General features: G+C 40.8%; 1 protein-coding gene across 16 annotated transcripts in view; it reads left to right on the top strand.

Annotated features, from left to right (window-relative positions):
- LOC110520072 (growth factor receptor-bound protein 14) overlaps positions 1 to 20,174 on the top strand; it is a 46,084-nt gene that overhangs the window by 18,231 nt on the left and 7,679 nt on the right. For 13 of the 16 annotated variants that reach the window (XM_021597092.2, XM_021597088.2, XM_021597090.2 and 10 more), the window contains 7 exons: positions 6,241 to 6,397; positions 15,925 to 16,046; positions 16,193 to 16,267; positions 16,384 to 16,521; positions 17,959 to 18,069; positions 18,236 to 18,331; positions 18,648 to 18,710. In XM_021597092.2, coding sequence (XP_021452767.1) covers positions 6,241 to 6,397; positions 15,925 to 16,046; positions 16,193 to 16,267; positions 16,384 to 16,521; positions 17,959 to 18,069; positions 18,236 to 18,331; positions 18,648 to 18,710 — 762 coding nt within the window. Of the gene's footprint in view, positions 1 to 1,188; positions 1,473 to 2,448; positions 2,637 to 5,505; positions 5,848 to 6,240; positions 6,398 to 15,924; positions 16,047 to 16,192; positions 16,268 to 16,383; positions 16,522 to 17,958; positions 18,070 to 18,235; positions 18,332 to 18,647; positions 18,711 to 20,174 lie in introns of those variants that run through there. The other 3 variants (XM_021597094.2, XM_021597095.2, XM_021597093.2) reach the window with 3 other exon arrangements.

Below are 20,174 nucleotides of genomic sequence, written 5' to 3'. Positions count from 1 at the left end.
CAAATCCCCTTTTCCCCTTCGACGATTTCATTGAAGACATATTTATTTAATGTGTAACCAGGGTTGGTTAGTAACAGATTACATGTAGCGGGGATTAAGTAATCCGAGTAACTGTAATCAATCCGGATTACTTTTTCTTTTAAAAATGTGTCATTTGGATTACAGTTACATTCTTAAATACAGCTGATCACATTTGGGAGTACGTCGTGTAAAATTAGGTGGAAACATTTATAGAACTTTGTCAGCGTTACTGACACTGTGTAACTCCTCTTTATCAGACCATTGAGAGTGACTTTAATTATTACATCATTAACTCTAATGCGTACTGTAGCAGCCTGCTCCTACTTCATAAAGACTTCTTTGTTCATCCTTACAGTAAAACAGATGTGGATAATGAATTGTGGCAATTGTGGCTGTGGGAACAACTTGGTGCAGATCTATTTTGAACCCCCCCCAATTCACAGCTTACCAACCACCTCTCCCCCAATCCTCTCTACTTGCCTGCTGAGATTTGTTTCATGCACAGATTTTCCTTGCTGTAGTGTTTGTATAGATATTATATCAGCCATGCGCTATTATCTATTCCCTATATTTGCACTTAACTTACAATTTTTTTTACGATACGAAATTAAATATGGAAATGCCTTTCAAATGCGATTTGATGGGTAATATTGTGGACGTATTTGCAAATGTACGTTATTCTAAAGTTGACAACATTTCTACACCATTTGTAGTACAATGATATCATTGAATATACCAACATATATTCTTCTGGTAAAGAAGAAAGAGGTGCCAATGCTACTAAAGAACTGGCCATTGATTAGCCTCAAAGTTTTCATTTTCAACAACAAAAATAAACCTCATGTTGCATTTGTACCAATGGAAATACAGTCCCTGAGCTGCTAGACATGAGCAACTACATTACTATAGATGATACAGTACACCTATTAACTTTTGTGTACCATTTTTGAACCTGATATATAAAGTCATTTTCGCTTTCGCTGACCTTCTGCATTGTAACTATAGTCCTCCTTGGAACTATTTTTATCAAGAGCTGTTTGTGGCTTGATAAAGTGGCTTTCTTTGAGCGAGAGAGAGAGGGGGGGGGGGGGACGGGACAACGTTTTAGTTTTCCAAGGACAAAGGAGGAGTTTATTGTTCAGAGATTACTTCTGTCTCTGTCTCACACATTCAGTGTGCACGATCTCACTGTAGAGATATACTGTGCAAAGTGCATTCTATAGCACACAGTAGAATCACTTTCAGTCGAGAGGCTTCTGAATATTTAGATATTAACATTGTGATTATTGTTTGGTTTTTCTAAAAAATAATTAATAGAATACCAGTATTTACAATTAAGATATATGGATACATTTCACCTTAGTTGTTGTTGTACTGAAGAACGAAACATGAATTTCAATACGAGGAGAGTCACCTTGCCTGCCATTACTCCACTTTGTCTTCAGAAGCGGGTAGGAAATGAGCCTGTAACCTTCCTCTCTCTTGCCGCCATGTGCATGACTTCTGCTTTCTTGAACTATCCTAATTGTGTCCCGTGTTAAATACGAACACTTCGATTCAACTAAGCATAGGAGTGAAAAAACCATGTGTGGGCAAGTCGTCGGCATTTCTGAACCAGTTTGACTAGGAGAAAGAAAAGGTACCTTCAGATCCACATATCTGGTAGTTTGGACTTGATCCTTTTGGAATGTGCTTCAGTCTTTTCATCACTTTCCTTATCAGTCGTCACGTTTTCTTTACATTCAATTCATGTATTTGTCTTCGGTACATATTCCCACTTTATTGCTGAAGTACAGTAGATGGCTGTCATTAGAGGGCCCATTCGTCTCCCGAGGTTAGCTACAGTAGCCTCCTCTGTTTGTGGGTTTTTGTGTGTTACTAGCTGGCCTACATTTTGCACCAGAAGCTTCTGTCGATCTAGCGGGTTTTATAGTAGCGGCAAAGTCAAGTCATGCTGAAATGTTGCAGTCCGAGCACTGGTTGACGTTAAAAACACAATTGTGTCCACGTATTTTTTTCGAAAGGCACAATGAACTCCGACTACCAAATTGTGACGATATCACTCTTAACGATGGATGAACCAACAAGTGATTTGGAATGCAAAACATCTGACAGCTTGAGATATGTGTCTATAATTGTCTATAAACCTGTGTGACAGAAATGACACTAGAGTGAGCCATTTCAAGGTTCTATGTGAGCCTGTTGCCTGTTGAACCACTCTTGAGAAGCACCACTGTTAAATGGGTAAAAGGTCTGTCCTAGCATTATTTATGGTCTTTCAACATATTCTTGGTTTGGTGTCCTGAGTACCTGAAGATTTATTGTTGAAATAAATTAAGCATTAACCAGACCCATGAAATGAGAGGTTTGGCATTACGTGGCAGAAACAGAATAGACGGCTGCACAATGTTGAACCTAAATGCCTCAAAACGAGCAGTAGGGCAAAGAGGCCCTTGAGTAGCAGCTTGACCTGCTGTGTCCAGACAGACAGGTAGTTGAAGCTTGTGGAGGAGTAGCCTGGTTAACTGAGCTCATCCAGGGCTTTGCCGTAGTGAAGGGCACTGTGGATGTACAGTGGATACACACTGAATCGAGCTGTGGGAGTGGAGTTCAAGGTAAAAACCAGTACACGCTAATTGGTAAACCGGTGTCTGCAATCTTGTCCTTGAGATAAAGAGGACTTATACAACGGTCTATGCTTTGCTTAACAACGCTATATTTAGGCCAGCGTAAATGTCTTTCCTTTCTCAATAGAAGACCATTGAGACTCGGCACATCATGTTCCTTTCTTCCCGGAGTTCTGTACATTTTGAATGTCCTCCAACGCGGCTGTCGACGGGGAAGGACGGGAGTAGAATTTGGGTTGCATTATAGTACTGCTTCATAGCTCGTAGCACTGCTTAGCTCTTTCATCACCATTATCGTTGTCACTGTTGCCCAACTCCTATCTTATTTCCCTCGGCCCTTTTCCCTGTCAGCCCCTGCACAGGGTATGTCATTGTTTTAAGTTTCCTCGGTTCCAGAACGACTGTAATTATCTGAAGTCAATCATGGGCACACTTCACATTTACTTTGGACCGAAATGCACTTTGGTATTTAGTTGCACAGTTCCAGAATCACTGTGATTGCACTCGGCACTATTTTTCACTTCAACTGATGCATTAAGCAGCCCTTATATATTCAAACCTCTTTTTTTGTAACATTTAGGTGTTATCTTTTGGATATAACGACGAGAATAGGAAGGACTTAAGTTGTCATAAAGTCCGTGTAGAAAATAGCGGACTTTATCAATCTTTCTAGGGAAGGTTTTGTAAAGAAACCGCAGTAACTACCTGTATATTAGTAGTATGACACTTTAGAGGAGTGAGTTTGGGAGTTGGCGTTGTGGTCTGTCGAAATAAAACCAAGTGTAGGTCTGCACATGGAGCAGCATGGCTACCTGATGAATGCACCTCTTTGTGCTCGTTGACACAAAGTAGCCGTTCACAGCAGCATTTTATCTGGCCTCGCCGTTAATTTTACTCCCTGGAACAAGTGATTTATCATGGATACTGTAGCTAGTCACTTCAACCCTAGTTGAAACGTCCAACATGCGAGGATCAAACCCATATAAGAGCAGTCTTAGGCTAGTGTGGGTTCAGACTGTTGAGGGATTTGTTAGATTGAACTAAGCACTTTATTTTTGCTGTTAGCGAGTTGTGAACTTTTGCGGTCTGTGACCTTGTATCTCCAATTAAGAGAGTAGCTCACCAAATGAGGACCGAACCAGAGGATTTTGTTGCGAAGTGTTGAATGTCTTTTTTTTTTTTTTTTTATATTTTCTCATCAAATATTTGCCCAACGCTCTCTAAAGGATGGTAGACATTGTTATTCATTAAAGAGATATGCAGTCTCTATATGGAGCTCTGCAGATCACCCCAAAGTATAAGGACATACAGGCCAAATTATTTCTCTTGTTAGGTATACAGAGACCGAGTCCTGCATGCAGTATGCGTAACACTACAGTCATTTATAATGCATGTGTAGCGTTCTAATAAAACAATTAACTTTTTAAATGAACACAATGTTCTGTCAGCACAGTTCATTTAGACATTTTATAAAGGGCTTCAATGTATTAAAATATCCTCTTGGCACAAAAATGTTAAACCTAGTGTGTAAGAGCGTTTCATTCCAGTGTGTTTGTGTTGAGGATAGGGCTGGCACAATTACCGTGTAACCGACAGTTATGGATGAAGACGGTCATGAAAGTAAAATAACCTCCATAACCTTAAAAAAAAAATGAAGTCCCGGCATTTGTGCGGTTAAGTCAGTTTCTGCGGTAACCTGGACTCTTAACGCGATGAAACTTTGTCGCTCCTCGCTGAAATGAGCAAGGTGTTGTAGAAAACGAGCCGTTGGTTGTCTAGGCTATTTCTATGGCAGCACATGCTGTCAGGAGCGTAGGAGATGATATTTATTTTGTTTATCATAATTTGTCATTTTTTATGACCGTCACAGGCGGAGTAATGCACTTAAAGCTTCATCGCCCCCTGACAAACCCTGCCCTGTTACTCATGAAACACAATCTTTTTTTAGAGATTTGATTTGGCAAATTCTCAGGAAGTGACTTCCACAGAGGGACACAACTGGAATCCTGCCTAGATGCTATTTCCACAGCCTGATTTTTAGAGGCTCCTTCACACTCCATCTCTTTTTCCTGTTGTCATTTCTACCACTGGAAATGCATTTCAAGCATTGTAATGGTGTGTACAGTACAGTAAGTACACTGGGCTTTTTGATTATTACTGTCCTCAGCTTTCTAATGTGAGTGACCTAAGAGTTGCTGCAATGTACAAGATTACTACAGTGTCTCATTATCATTAGCTTGTCTGTCTGTACTGTACAGGCCACCCACTAAGGGGACATTTGGCTGTTAAAGTAATCCCAGTAATGCAGTCCCTTTAGCTTTTGTTAGGTACCTACAAAGGGAAATCCTTTTTATTTAATTTTTTTTGTCTTGTAAATCTCGGCACCGACCTGATTTAATCACTAGATCGTCTACTTCATTGTGGGGTGATGTCATAGCTGAAGGTTGTGATTCGCTGCGGGCTCCTTAAGGGCACTAACCCCAGCGCTGCTGGAGCACTGTGACCTCCTTTCTCTCCACAAAAGAGGGCTGGAGCGTCCTGCCCAACCGATCCGCCTTAAACCAAGACCCAAGCACACAGAGGCAGCCAGCTGATCTTTACTGTGCCTCTCTCCCTCCCCCGCTCCCCGCCCACCCCTGTCAACTTTAGACAGAGTTGACCCAACTAGCATTACATTTAACTAGCACCTTTTGTAATTGCTTTTGAGCTCATGCAGGGCTTTATGCTAAGAACTCGACTTGCCATGGCTGTGTGAATAGGGAGGTGGGGGCGAGCCTTGTGACTCTTTTCTCCTCCTCCTTCCTCCTCCTCCTCCTGGGGTGTGTGGAGCAGAGCAGGCTGATCCTGGTCTCTTTTTACTTGAGGAAAAGGTGGCAGGTGATTGGGCCAGAGCCTCGGTGACATATATCTGTGGAGTCAGGAAAACGCTGTGATCAGAGGCAGCTCTTTCTAATTAGCTCAGTTCAGCTCCACTGCAGTAAAGAGAGCGAGGGAGAGCTCTGCTTTTCGCTTCCCAGCTGACACTGACTCGCTGCTCTGCTTTTTTTTTTTGTTCTGCTCAGCTCTGCGCTGTCTGCCTGTCTGGTGCATGTTTCCATGTTCCTCACTAAAAGCCTGGTTTACAATGCTTTGCACTCAGCCCTACATAGGCTGCAGAGTTGGCTCAAATTCACACGTTTGCTTGTCTCCCAACAGAGGGGTAAGTTGTGATGTTAGAATGGATTTGTTAGTAACTTATTTGTTGTTTTGTTGAGTTTCTCTGTGCTATTTTTAATGCAGAACTGTAACATAACTGTTGTGAATGGAAAAAGAAGAAAGATAATTGGAGCAATAGTTCAGTACTTTGTTATGGACACATTTACCAACTTCTGGGAGAATTTGGTGCTGTTGTGTGGCTTGGAGAACATTTTGAAAATCCTATGCATTTGAAATTACGCCTCCCTACCCTTATTTCTTGCCTTGTTGGTTATTTGTAACGTTTCGATGTGCATTTGATATATGTAAATGTTATTTATATATTTAATGTATATATTTTATATCATACAAGATGTAGTTCGTGTCAATGTGTTTTTTTTTTCTTTCTTCACTGCAGGTAATCAAAGTGTATAATGAGGACAATACCAGTCGAGCAGTAGAGGTTCCCACTGACATCACAGCCCGGGACATCTGCCAGTTGTTTGTCATGAAGAATCATTGCATTGACGACCACAGCTGGACTCTGTTTGAGCAGCTCTCTCATCCAGGCATAGGTAAAAATGTCAATGCAGTACATCTTTATTTATCCCATCAGAGGCAATTAAGAAAGTCACGTCGGTATCTAATCGACACATTCCTCCAGATATATAAACATATACCTGATTGCAGTGCCTTGCAAAAGTATTCAGACCCCTTTTGATTTCTTGACATGTTATTGTGTTACAAAAGGGGGATTCAAATGGATGTAATGGTCATGTTTTGTCAACAATGTACACAAAATACTCTTATGTCAAGGTGGAAGTTTGTTTGTGCAACGACTAAAATATTGTCGTGGCATAAGTATTTAGGCAATCCTAAATTAGTTCAGGAGGAAAATGTGGCCTTAGAAAAATCACATGAATTACATGGACTCACTCTGTGTGAAATAATAGTGGTTGACAGTGTGTTTTTTTTTTTTTTTTAATGACCATCCCTTCCTCTGTCCCCCATTTATACAACATCTGTAAGATCCCTCCGTCAAGTATTGAATTTCGAGCACCGATTCAACTACAAAGACCAGGGAGCTTTTTGAAAACCTCATAAAGAAGGGCAGTGATAGGTACATGGCTAACCAGAACAAATCAGACATTGAATATCTCTTTAAGCATGGTCAAGTTAACAATTATGCTGTCGATTTTTTTTATAAATGAAACCACCCAGACACATCACAGATACAGTCGTCCTTCTGAACTGAGCTGCAGGACAGGAATGAAACTGCTCAGGGATGTTACCATGAGGCCACTGGTGATTTTAAAACAGCTAGAGAGTTCAATGTGATGGTAGAAAACTGAGGATGGATTAACAACATTGTAGTGACCTAAATGACAGAGTGAACAGAATAATACAAGTATAGAGAACATGCATCTTGTATTCAAAAAGGCACTTAAGTAATACTGAAGAAGAAGAAAGGTACAGCAAAGGAATACACTTTTTGCCTAAATGCAGAGCTGAATGTTTGGTGCAAATCGAACACAACACATCACTGAGTAACTGCCTCTTGATTTTCAAACATGGTGGTGGCTGCATCATGGTATGGGTATGCTTGACATCAGCAAATACTGGGTAGTTTTTCAGGATAAAATGAAACAGGATGGAGCTAAGCACATGCAAAATCTTAGAGGAAAACCTGCTTGTCTGCTTTACACCAGAGACTGGAAGAGGAGTTCCCCTTTCAGCAGGACAATAATCTACAACACAAGGCCAAATCAACACTGAAGTTGCTTACCAAGAAGACGGTGACTGTTCCTAAAAGGCCAAGTTACCATTTTGGGTAACACTTTATTTTAAGTTAAACATGTGACACTGGTAGTTTATAATTGTGTATGTAAGAAACTAATAAGGTATTTCCTTGTTATTACTCATGTATTATACCTTAATTAAGTATTTTCTTATTCAAACACAAGGCATATATTACTGGTCAATCATTAATAACTTAATTGTTAGCCATAATAAAGACATGTTAGTTGTTAATTAATAGCACTTTACACCAGAAACATACTCTTCGTAAGCTGTCTCAATATGGGACTAATAAGGACATACATAGTACCTTACAATGTGTTCCCTATTCTGAAGTGTGGCCACATGTTTAGTTTCAGCATTTTTTTGGGACAGAAGAGGCACACCTCCCCACATAAATTATGACATATAGCCAACAAATCAAGTGAAACATTTCACATAAACAATTAGCATCTAAACTTCCATAGTGCATAGTGTCTTTTTAAATCAGAATTACCATAATATTAGCACTCGTGGCAAGTGTATCTATGGATGTTTGGTGACTAATTATTTACGTAAAACGTTGACTTGTGCTGGGATTCAATCTGATCGTGCATTACAGCATGCTTTACTTTTACAGGTAATTTAATGCTAGCCTTTCCTGTAGACTTCCAGTCATTGTGCTAATGCTAGTTACTAAAGCTAACTTCCTTCATACTGGACACTAGGGGTTGGAACTGGTTCAGGGCAGTGGAGGCTGCTGAGGGTTTAGACCCTTAAGGTTCCTGCCGCTATCATCTGACCTATCTCTGACCTTTTTAACCTTTCTCTCCTCTCTGGGGAGGTTCCCATTGCTTGGAAGGCAGCCACGGTGTGTCTTTTATTTAAAGGGGGAAAACAAGCTGATCCTAACTGTTATAGGCCAATTTCTATTTTGCCCTGTTTATCAAATGTGTTGGAATAACTTGTCAATCATCAACTGACTGGCTTTCTTGACGTCTATAGTATTCTCTTGGGTATGCAATCTGGTTTTCGCTCAGGTTATGAATGTGTCACTGCAACCTTAAGTCCTAAATTATGTCACCATTGCCCTTGATTCTAAGCATATGTTGTGCTGCTATTTTTATTGACTTGGCCAAAGCTTTTGATACGGTAGACCATTCCTTTCTTGTGGGCCGGCTAAGGAGTATTGGTGTGTCTGAGGTGTCTTTGGCCTGGTTTGCGAACTACCTCTCTCAAAGAGTGCAGTGTATAAAGTCAGAATATCTGCTATATCAGCCATTGCCTGTCACCAAGTGAGTACCCCAAGGCTTGATCCTAGGCCCCACGCTCTTCTCAATTTAAATCAACATAGCTCAAGCAGTAGGAAGCGCTCTCTTCCATTTATATGCAGATGATAGTCTTATACTACGCTGCCCCCTCCCCGGATGTTGCGTTAAACCCTCTACAACAAAGCTTTATTAGTGTCAAACAAGCTTTCTCTGCCTTTAACCTTGTTCTGAACACCGCCAAAACAAAGGTCATGTGGTTTGGTTAGAAGAATGCCCCTCTCCCCACAGGTGTTATTACTATATCTGAGGGTTTAGAGCTTGAGGTAGTCACCTCATACAAGTACTTGGAAGTATGGCTAGATGGTACACTGTCCTTCTCTCCGCACTTACCAAAGCTGCAGGCTAAAGTTAAATCTGGACTTGTTTTCCTCTATCATAATCGCTCCTCTTTCATCCCCGGCTACCAAACTAACCCTGATTCAGATGACCACCATTATTTATGTGTATCTACCCATGCTAGACTTTTATTTATTTGATTTAACCTTTATTTAACTAGGCAAGTCGGTTAAGGACAAATGTTTATTTACAATTACGGCCTACATAAAGACTACGGAGATAAGCCTCCCGGGTGGCGCAGTGGTCTAAGGCGCTGCATCGCAGTGCTAGTTGTGCCACCAGAGACCCTGGGTTTGAGCCCAGGCTCTGTCACAGCCGGGCCGCGACCAGGACGTCCATGGGGCGACTCACAATTGGCCTAGCGTCATCCGGGTTAGGGAGGGTTTGGCCGGTAGGGATATCCTTGTCTCATCGTGCATTAGCGACTCCTGTGGCGGGCCGGGTGCAGTGCATGCTAACCAGTTCGCCAAGTGCACGGTGTTTCCTCCGACACATTGGTGCGGCTGGCTTCCGGTTTGATGCGCGCTGTGTTAAGAAGCAGTGCGGCTTGGTTGGGTTGTGTTTCGGAGGACGCATGGCTTTCGACCTTCGTCTCTCCCGAGCCCATAAGGGAGTTGTAGCGATGAGACTAGATAGTAACTACTAACAATTGGATACCACAAAAAAAGGGGGGTAAAATTTCAAATTAAAATAAAAACTTTTAAACGGAGATGTAATTTATAGATTGGCAGGTAAGGGTGCTCTGGAGCGGCTAGATGGTCTTTACCATTCAGCCATCAGATTTGCCACCACTGTTCCTTTATAGACACATCACTGCACTCTATACTACTCTGTAAACTAGTCATCTCTGTATACCCGTCGCAAAACCCACTGGGTCTATTAGCTAGAGAAGAATGGATTCACTTTTTCAATGCTAGTTAAGGATAATATAGTCCTAGTTATCAAGTTTCACGTTGGATTTATTAACTACAAAAAGGTAAAGGTGTTTTCAATTCTGGCGCCGCTCTGCACACACAAGCTTGTTATCTAGCTAGCTCAAGTTTGTTAGCTTGCTAGCTTAAAGGACATTCAACGTTCCTTCATAGAAGCCACTCCTCCTAGGTTTAATTATGTGGACCTAATTCAGATAATGCATGTCATAGCAATATGCCAGTGCTTCAAGCCTTCTCCTCAACCCTCTCTCGCTCTCTCCCCACCAGCAAAATGTCAGTCGCATCTTGCGCCACAGGCTACACTTGTTTGTCCATTATGCGTGTAAACAACTAGCTTGCCTGCTCTATCCGCACTGATTGGTGAAGTCATTTAATGAACTCAATGTAAAACAATTAATAATAATAATTGATTTCACAGGTTAAAAAAGGAACAGAAAGAAACAATATAAACCTTCACCTTTTCAGAACTTTGTTCTGCTGGTCGAAACAGTGGAACGGAACTAAAGAAAAGAGTGGTTCTGTTCAGAACGAAATGATTGGAAAACAATTTTGGTTCCAACCCCTGTGTTCATCGGACTCTGGGGGAGTAGATAAAGGGCGTCATTGCCAAAATCTCTTAACTATCCCTTTAAAAGGCGCATTGTCAACATTGTGCGATCAGATTGAATCCCGACCTTGAATGTGTGGCATTAATATGAATCAATTTCTTATCTAATGAAACTACACATATTCTCAGTTTCAGGCCAACAATATATGGTGTTGCTCATGGGTGTGGGGAGGTGTGCTCCTTTGTGTTTCATAATACATAATATACGCCATACAGCCAACACTCAAATATTTGCAAGTTTTGTTGTTTACATCATGTTGACTGGAATGTTTTCTGTATGGCATATACATTATGTTGGTATGTGTGCCCCTTTCTGTCCAATGAGGTCATTTCTGTAAATAATATTTTTCAAGTAAAAATGTGGCCACAATTCAGAGCAGGGAGCACATTTTAAGGTACAGTGCTATGACTTTATCAGTCCCATATTGAGACGGCTTACTAAAAGCCTGTTTCTTGTGTAACTTGCTTAACTTAATTAACGACTAATGTGTATTTATGTCTAACAATGAAGTTATCAATGATTGACCAGTAATTAGACTTATAACGTTTGAATATAAAATATTTAAGGCCTAATACATGACTAATAACACAGAATAAATACCTTCTTAGCTGCTTATACACACACTTATAAACTACTAATTAGTGACTAATATATATCTCTTAAAATAAAGTGATACCCAGTTTTGACTTAAATCTGCTGGAAAATCTATGGCTGTCTAGCCATAATCCCCAACATCTTGACAGAGCTTGAAGAATTCAGAAAATAATAATGGGCAAATATTGCACAGTCCAGGTATGCAAAGCTCCTACAGATTTAACCAAGAAGACGTACAGCTGTAGTTGCTGTTCAATGTGTTTCTAACGTGTTGACTCATGGAGCTGAGTACTTATGCTACGACTATATCGAAGTTATTTAATTTCTAATATATATATATATATATATATATATATTTTAAACGCTTCGATATTGCAGAGACACGTGTAGACTCTTTCTGTGGCACACCCGTGTGATTCTGCTCTTTGGTACCACAAGTTGGTCAACAAACACTGAATTGTGCAGCAAAAGTGACTCGTCTTCTATCTTCTAACCATTTCTCAGCAGCATTCTTCACACTTAGATTGCATAACTTACCCATCCGTTCTGTTCATTAGTATTTAAGCATTGATTTAGCTGGAAAAGTGCTGTTCTCATTCAACCAGTTTAGTAAAGTGTGTCTTAAAGTTTGTTCCTCTGAGTCTCTTCTCTTCTGCTTTTAATTTGGAATACACATTTTTTTTTTGTTGAGATGAATGATAATTGAGAAATGAATAATTCCACTACCCAGTATGTCGTTACGGGAACATCTGGTAATTCTAGACGAATGAAAACCTAAATTAACCAGTCAAAGTTATTGTAGTACTTTGGAAATGAGTCAAAATGTCAGCTAAATGTGTCTTCTCTTCTATTCTTGTAGAGTAATTTTTTTTCATGATGATGATGATGATGATGATGAATCATTGCATTCAGGAAGTATTCAGACCCATTCCCTTTTTCTACATTTTGTTACATTACAGCCTTATTTTAAAATGGATTACATTTAAATTCTCATCAATCTACACACAATAGATAATACCCCATAATAACAAAGCGAAAACAGGTTTTTAGAATTTTTTTGCAAATATTTTTAAAAAATTATATCTTATTTACATAAGTACTCAGACCCTTTGCTATGAGACTCAACTGAGCTCAGGTGCACCCTGTTTCCATTGATCATTCTTAATGTTTCTGCAACTGGAGTCCACCTGTCAGAAATTCAATTGAAAAGGCACACCTGTGTATATAAGGTCCCACAGACACTGCATGTCAGTGCAACAACCAAGCCATGAGGTCAAAGAAATTGTCCATAGAACTCCGAGACAGGATTCTGTTGAGGCACAGATCTGGGGAAGGGTACCAAAAACATTCTGCAGCATTTGAAGGCCCCCAAGAACACAATGGCCTCCATAATTCTTAAATGGAAGAAGTTTGGAACCACCAAGACTCTTCCTAGAGTTGGCCGCCCAGCCAAACTGAGCAATCGGGGGAGAAAGGCCTTGGTCAGGGAGGTGACCAAGAATTCAATGGTCACTTTGACCGAGCTCCAGAATTCCTCTGTGGAGATGGGAGAACCTTCCAGAAGGACAACCATCTCTGCAGCACTCCACCAATCAGGCCTTAATGGTAGAGTTGCCAGACGGTAGTCACTCCTCAGTAAAAGGCACATGACAGCCCGCTTGGAGTTTGCCAAAAAGTCACCTAAAGGACTCTCAGACCATAACAAACCAGATTATCTGGTCTGATGAAACCTGGCACCATCCCTGTGGAAATGGGCAATATTTGCCCATTATTATTTTCTGAATTCTTCAAGCTCTGTCAAGATGTTGGGGATTATGGCTAGACAGCCATAGATTTTCCAGCAGATTTAAGTCAACTGGGTATCACTTTATTTTAAGAGATATATATTGGATGGGGAGCGTCGCTGCACAGCTATTTTTAGGTCTCGCCAGAGATGTTCGACTGGGTTCAAGTCCGGGCTCTAGCTGGGCCACTCAAGAACATTCAGAAACGACCTGAAGCCAGGCCTGCGTTGTCTTGGCTGTGTGCTTAGGGTTGTTTTCAGGACCCCAGTCTGAGGTCCTGAACGCTCAGGAGCAGGTTTTCATCAAGGACCTCTCCCTCTCCTCTAGGGAGAGGTCCTTGATGAAAACCTGCTCCTGAGCCCATCCAACCTGACAGAGCTTGAGAGGATCTGCTGAGAATAATTCACGGAAATTCCCAAAATACAGGTGTGCCAAGCTTGTCGCGTCATACCCAAGAAGACTCGAGGTAGCTGCCATAGGTGCTACAACAGTTTTACAACAGTTTTATTGTTATTTTTATTTATTTAACCTTTATTTAACCAGGTAGGCTAGTTGAGAACAAGTTCTCATTTATAACTGCGACCTGGCGTAGTAGAGTAACGGGTCTGAATACTTATGTAAATGTGATATTGAATTATTGTTTTTTTATAGTACATTTGCAAAAATGTATAAACCTGTTTTGATTTTTCTTTATGGGATATTGTGTGTAGATTGAAGGCTGTAACGTAACAAAATGTGGAAAAGGTCAAGGGGTCTGAATACTTTCCAAATGCACTGTATATGTTGGTATTATAAAGTCAAACTGTAAAGAACTAGGGTTCCAAAATTCCCAGGCTGGGAGATTCCTGGATGTCCTGCTTTTTCACTCCTAATTCTGGAAATATTCTAGTAACCGGGATTTCTGGAAAACCTGGGAAACAGTATTCTACAACCCTCAGCATCTGTTTTTCCATGTTATCATACTGACACACACTGTTTTCCGGTGCTTCTGTGCAGATACATTTTAGTTCTCTCTATTCCAGAGCAACTTACAGTAAGCAGTGACTGATTACATTTTCATACTTTTTTCTTCTTCTCCGTACTGGTCCCCCGTGGAATTGAACCCACAATCCTGGCGTTGCAAGCACCATGCTCTACCAGCTGAGCTACACAGGACGTACACAGGACGTATACAGGCTCTGTCCCAAATTGCACCGTATTCTCTTTATAGTGCACTACTTGTGACTAAGGCCCATAGGGCTCTGGTTAAAGGCAGTGTACTATATAGGGCATAGGTTCCCATTTGGGACACCCACACATCAGTTCCTCTTAACATTTTTAAGAGCCCTTAGAACCTCCTATAATGATATGTGGCCCGATTCACTCATCATCTTTTTGTCAAGCCAAATAAAGCTTGTGCTCTTCTTGTTAGATTTAGTTGAAGTGCATCTGCTTTGACTGAGTTTGTCATAAAGTGCTGCTGAAATGACAGTATCAGTCAAAAGTTTGGACATACCTACTTTGATGAATCACAAATCTAAAATATATTTTGATTTGTTTAACATTTTTTTTGATTACTACATGATTCCATATGTGTTATTTCATAGTTTTGAGGTCTTCACTATTATTTTACAATGTAGAAAATAGTCACAATAAAGGTGTGTCCTGACTTTTGACTGGTACTGTAATGTAATATTTTTTGTAAAGCCTCTCAGCACTTAATGCGGTGCTCGTGTTGAGATGAAATGCTGCTTTTCAGACATGAAATGGGATTCCTAATGAATACATTTGTAAAAATAGGCCACTAAAGATACTAGATAGACCTTGCTGAGCAATTCCACTGTAACAGAATGCTGCTGACACGTATATTATGCCAAACAAAAAACAATGATTGTGAAGTTAAACCATACAACTTTATGCATGCAAGTACGACTTTTAACAATTTCCCCCAAAAATGTTGACAAAATCAGATTTACTTGAACAGTGCAGATGCGAAGTTTGGAAACAGTACAAACAGCACAAACCATCCTGACCAGCATAACCACCACCTTGCCTTGACTCAAACGGCTGTGCAGTGTTCCAGTGTCCAGACGACTGCTTTCCATTGTAACAGTTAATATTCATCTGAGTAATGTTTGATAATACGTCTTACAGTCGTACTGTAACTCCCACATTAAAGCTGTGTATTAATCTATCTCTAATTAAAGGGTTAATAATCAATCTGCACCGTTTTAGAGGTAGCAAAGCACATGCCCTGCTCTGACGCAGGCCTTATTGTACTGTATGTGGGCCCTGGGCACTAAACCAGTTTATATTACTGTTATGAATCTGAACAGCTATAACCACTGTATTGTGTACTGTATGTGGGCCCTGGGCACTAAACCAGTTTATATTACTGTTATGAATCTGAACAGCTATAACCACTTATGTGTACTGTTGTGTACTGTTATTTGTACTGTATTATGTATTGTTGTGTGTACTGTATTGTGTATTGTTGTGTGTACTGTATTTTGTACTGTTATGTGTACTGTATTGTTGTGTGTTATGTGTGTTGTGTACTGTTGTGTACTGTATGATCACGATTATATGTTTGAACGTCTGATAACTTTATTCTAAACCTTAATGTTTGACTATATGGTATTGTGAGGAGGAACTTTGTTGGATACTGTATATTTTACTAACTATCTTTCTCATTTTCCCTCTTTTTTTTGTGTGTCTTTTGTGGTTTCTACGTTGACATTTCTTTCTCTTGTTTTGACCAGAAAGAACCATAGAAGACCATGAATCTGTGATGGAGGTGCTGTCCGGCTGGGGCATGGACACAGACAGTCGCCTATATTTTCGGAAGAACTATGCCAAATATGAATTCTTCAATAAACCGCTGGTAAGACCAGGATGTGATTTGCAAAACAATTTTGAACTAATTAGTACATTACACCTCCTGTTTTCTAAATGCACTCAGCTGACCCAGTAATGGATAGCTCGTGTGTGTGTGTGTGTGAATGACTGATGTTGTTTTCATATTGATAGGATTTTTTCCCAGATCACATGGTGTCCTTATCAAGTGAAACCAATGGGATTATGAACCATTCTCAGCTAATACAGGTATCTATTAAGCAACATTCTACTTGTTGCTTCACTTTAAAGTCTGTGTCCGGGAAACCGTCCCCTCAGTGTTGCTGCTACACTATTTAAGGACTATTTTTCTTTCTGTCCGACAGACATTTCTCAACTCAAGCACTTGTCCAGAGATCCATGGGCACCTCCATGCCAAAGAACAAGGCAGGAAGTCTTGGAAAAAGTTCTACTTTGTCTTGAGACGGTCAGGTCTCTACTTCTCCAACAAGGGGACATCAAAGGTCAGTCAATAACATTTGTTCTAGAAGTGTGTAGTCTATAAATGTTTCAATGTTAAAGTAACTGTCCTCGTGTCTTTCCAGACTTCAATGAAACATGGCCTTTAATGAATTACAATATGAATGACAAAGATTTCCTTCAAAAAGGGTTAAAAAGTAGTGTTTTTGCAACAAAAAAAAAGCAAGTAGGTTTAAGGAGAGAACTGTTGTTTTACCTGCTGCTGTATGGGTTCATGTGAGAAGCCTGTGTCAATTTGCCAGCGTGGTGTGGTGTACAGTAGGGGAGTAGCTAGCTCTATTGTTCCCTGGCTGCTCTGTGGAACTGGTTGAGCTAGCTTTCCCTCAGGTCAGATGGCATGCCACTGCCAAGGACTGAGCCCTCAACACCCACGGATGACAGGTGAATCTTAGACCTGCACAGCACAGCACTGTGCCAAGCTAACCACTTCCCCCTCTCCCAACTACAGAAGAGCTGTTCTTTAGACTAGAAGCACAAAATGACCCGGGTTTGCAATCTCCAATATAGGCAATCCAATTAGTAACAGAAGTTGGATTTGATTTAATTCCTTTAGTTTGATATCATGTGATTTATGCTCAAGAGTATATTGGGTTTGGCTACAATTTTGGTTGATGTCATAGACATTGCAAGTCGGTCAACACATACACAGACAACTATACCTACAGTCAAGTCCATAATTATTCTAACCTCGATAAAGATGGGCAAAAAATACTCTATAAAATAAATAATACAAATACTGAGCTAAATTGTATGCAAAAACATTTTGGGTTGAAATTATAAAGTTTTTTTATAATGCAATTGCTCAGAAATAGATTATTTATTTTATACAGTCTTTTTTGCTAATCTTCATCAAGGTTGCCAATAATTATGGACCTGACTGTACCTGTGCTTGACACTGTGCAACAGGGAAGTGAGAATGTTGTGTCGCAGTCACATAGTTTCAACAATGGTTTGCTTTGTGCTCCTCATTTGGCTCCCTGACAGTATGCTTACAGTATTAATAAAGCTACTATCACTTTGTCACATATTTGGTCCTATCTTTAACACCTAATATACATACTAGCCACACCTACAGTGTAATGGATAGGGCAATACTATTTGCTTGACTATGTTGAAGTGTGCCAACCTTGTCTCAGCTCGAAGGAGTCTGCAGCTAAAACAACGATCACTTTTAGTCTGTGATCATCATGGACCAGGGCACTTGCTTAGCATCTGTCCTCAACCCTGGGCACCCCTGCATTGTTCACATTTCTACCCCGATCCCTCACATAGTTGGATTTGTAATGGGACTTGAGGCTACTCTACAGTGGAATGCAAGAAGAAGCCCTGGTTGCAATGGGGGGTGTGATGTGACATAAACACAATAATGAACACTGAAAGGCATGTGGAGATTTGAGACGTTTCTTGTTCTCTCTTCACAGGAACCGAGGCATCTTCAGTTTATTGCCGAGTTCAGTGACGGCGACGTCTACACGTTACTATCGGCGAAAAAGCTACACGGAGCGCCGACGGACTATGGCTTCTGTGTCAAGGTACTTTTGCATTTTCTATCTATAAACCTATACTTTGGTGTTTTACAATGTTAAGTTATTCAATGGAACTCTTTATCCCATCAGGCGCAATTAAGGAAAGGAAAGTCATTTCCGAGTTCTGTTTGATAAACCCATGCTTTCTCTTCATGATGATCCTCCACTCCAGTCTACTAAGCATGGCTCTCCCCGAGACCTCAAGCTGTTGTGTGCAGATGATGAGCAGACCAGAACCTGCTGGGTCACTGCCATGCGCCTCTTTAAGGTAGTCACCATGCTGCCCCCTTATCACATCCTCTGTCTGTGTGCGTCCCAAATGTACACCCTATTCCCTATATAGTGCACCACCGTTGACCAGGGCCCATAGGGGTCATAGTGGTGCACTATGTAGGGAACAGGGTGCCATTGGGGATGTAACCTCTGTCAAGTGTCTACAGATCTCCAAAGTCAGCACAACTCTAGTAGTGTGGTCTTTCCTGACCCCCAACTGACTACTTACTGTATGCCGTCCATCCATGCCTCATCGTGTCTGATCGGTGCCTACTGAACAACGTTCTCACCTACTGTTTTTTGTGTTGCAGTATGGGTTGCAGCTGTACCAAAACTTCATTCAACCACACCAGAAACAGAAAACTTCACCTATGGTAAGTGGTGTGTAAATACCAATGTGCCGGTACACCGTTTTAAAGCACATGACCCAGGACACACAGTCTACTATTCATGCCGGAGTGATCTTCTAGAATAGTCTAAAATGAAAGTGTTTCCCCCTCAAATTCCAGTAATTCTGTATGTGTAAACACATGTTCTATTTTGGGCACTGGAACATGTTCGAGGAGCCTGGCTCCTCTAAAAATAACCCGAGATCAGCTGCTCTCAGACTTAACACCTCGTCACTTCTACTTTGCTGTCAGAGGAATGCACAGAGTGTCCAGGCATGGGTCTGGGACCCTGAGCTCAGCGCTGCAAAGGGAAGGGCTAAGATGCATCTCAAATGGCACCCGATTCTCTATGTACAGTAGTGCACTTGTGGTCAAAAGTAGTGTACTATAATTGGAGAAAGGGTGCCATTTGGGATGCACACCTAGACTAACCCAGCTTCTGAGAACATGCTTGGGGAGTATATTAGGTTAGGGTACAGGATATACTGTAGAGGGGTCATGGCGCTGCTTAATCTCCTTTACCCTGCCGTACAGCCGCTACAGCCTAGAGCAGCCAAACTCAACTGGCGGATCGCAGTCCGTCTCCGGACCCAGTGAAGGGTCAATACGGACCGGACAACGTCGTAATTTGTTATATAAAGTAAATCAATAACTTTTGAAAGCTTTTTAAAAAATCTACCGGGCGTATCGACCGCTAACTCAGCATCCTCTCTTTCTCTCAAAAACAACGGCCACTTCAACAAGTGCCCTGCCTAATCCAATCGCGTGGTTATATGCAAATACAAGAGGCCGCGTCTTACCCAATAACATCAATCCAAATATCCTCTGTGGAACCTTGGGACAAGCAGGCAGAAAGATTTTACTGCGGCTCAACTGTTAATATCATGGATGGGAGCTTAGTTACCAGTATCTTTGTTAATATGGCTTGTTAAAAAAAAAAAACCTGGTGCTGAAAACCATATAATCAAAGACAAGTGGACGGAACAGTATGTATTTATTCTCCCCGCAACTAGCACAAAACCAATGTGCTTGATATGCAGTGAGTCCGTAGCCCTCCTGAAAAGTGCCAATGTTAAGCGCCATTATGAAACCTGGCATAGTAATTTAGATCAAACGTATCCTCTGAACACAGAGGTGAGAACAAATAAGATTAACCAACTAAAATTCCAATATGAGAGGTCCAACAAAGTCCTTGTCAATTCCCGGACAATTCCCGGTTTTGGGAAAACACAACACAAACCATTTCAGACGCTGAGATGGTAAAATAATGCATGTGTGAAGTTGCGGACACCTTGCTCGAAGATAAAAAAAAAAAAAATAATGTTTTTAAAAAAAGATGAGCTCAGAGAAAATATCAAACAGATCCCACTGTCAGATTCCACAGCAATGAGGAGAACCAAAATATTAGCTGAAGATTTGACTTCACAACTTGATGAGGCCATTCAGAAT

The sequence above is a fragment of the Oncorhynchus mykiss genome, chromosome 3 (genome assembly GCF_013265735.2).
Source record: "Oncorhynchus mykiss isolate Arlee chromosome 3, USDA_OmykA_1.1, whole genome shotgun sequence".
In the NCBI taxonomy this organism is placed as follows: Eukaryota; Metazoa; Chordata; class Actinopteri; order Salmoniformes; family Salmonidae; genus Oncorhynchus; species Oncorhynchus mykiss.
The sequence above is the reverse complement of the archived record's forward strand: the minus strand, read 5'-3'. Positions and strand labels throughout refer to the sequence as shown.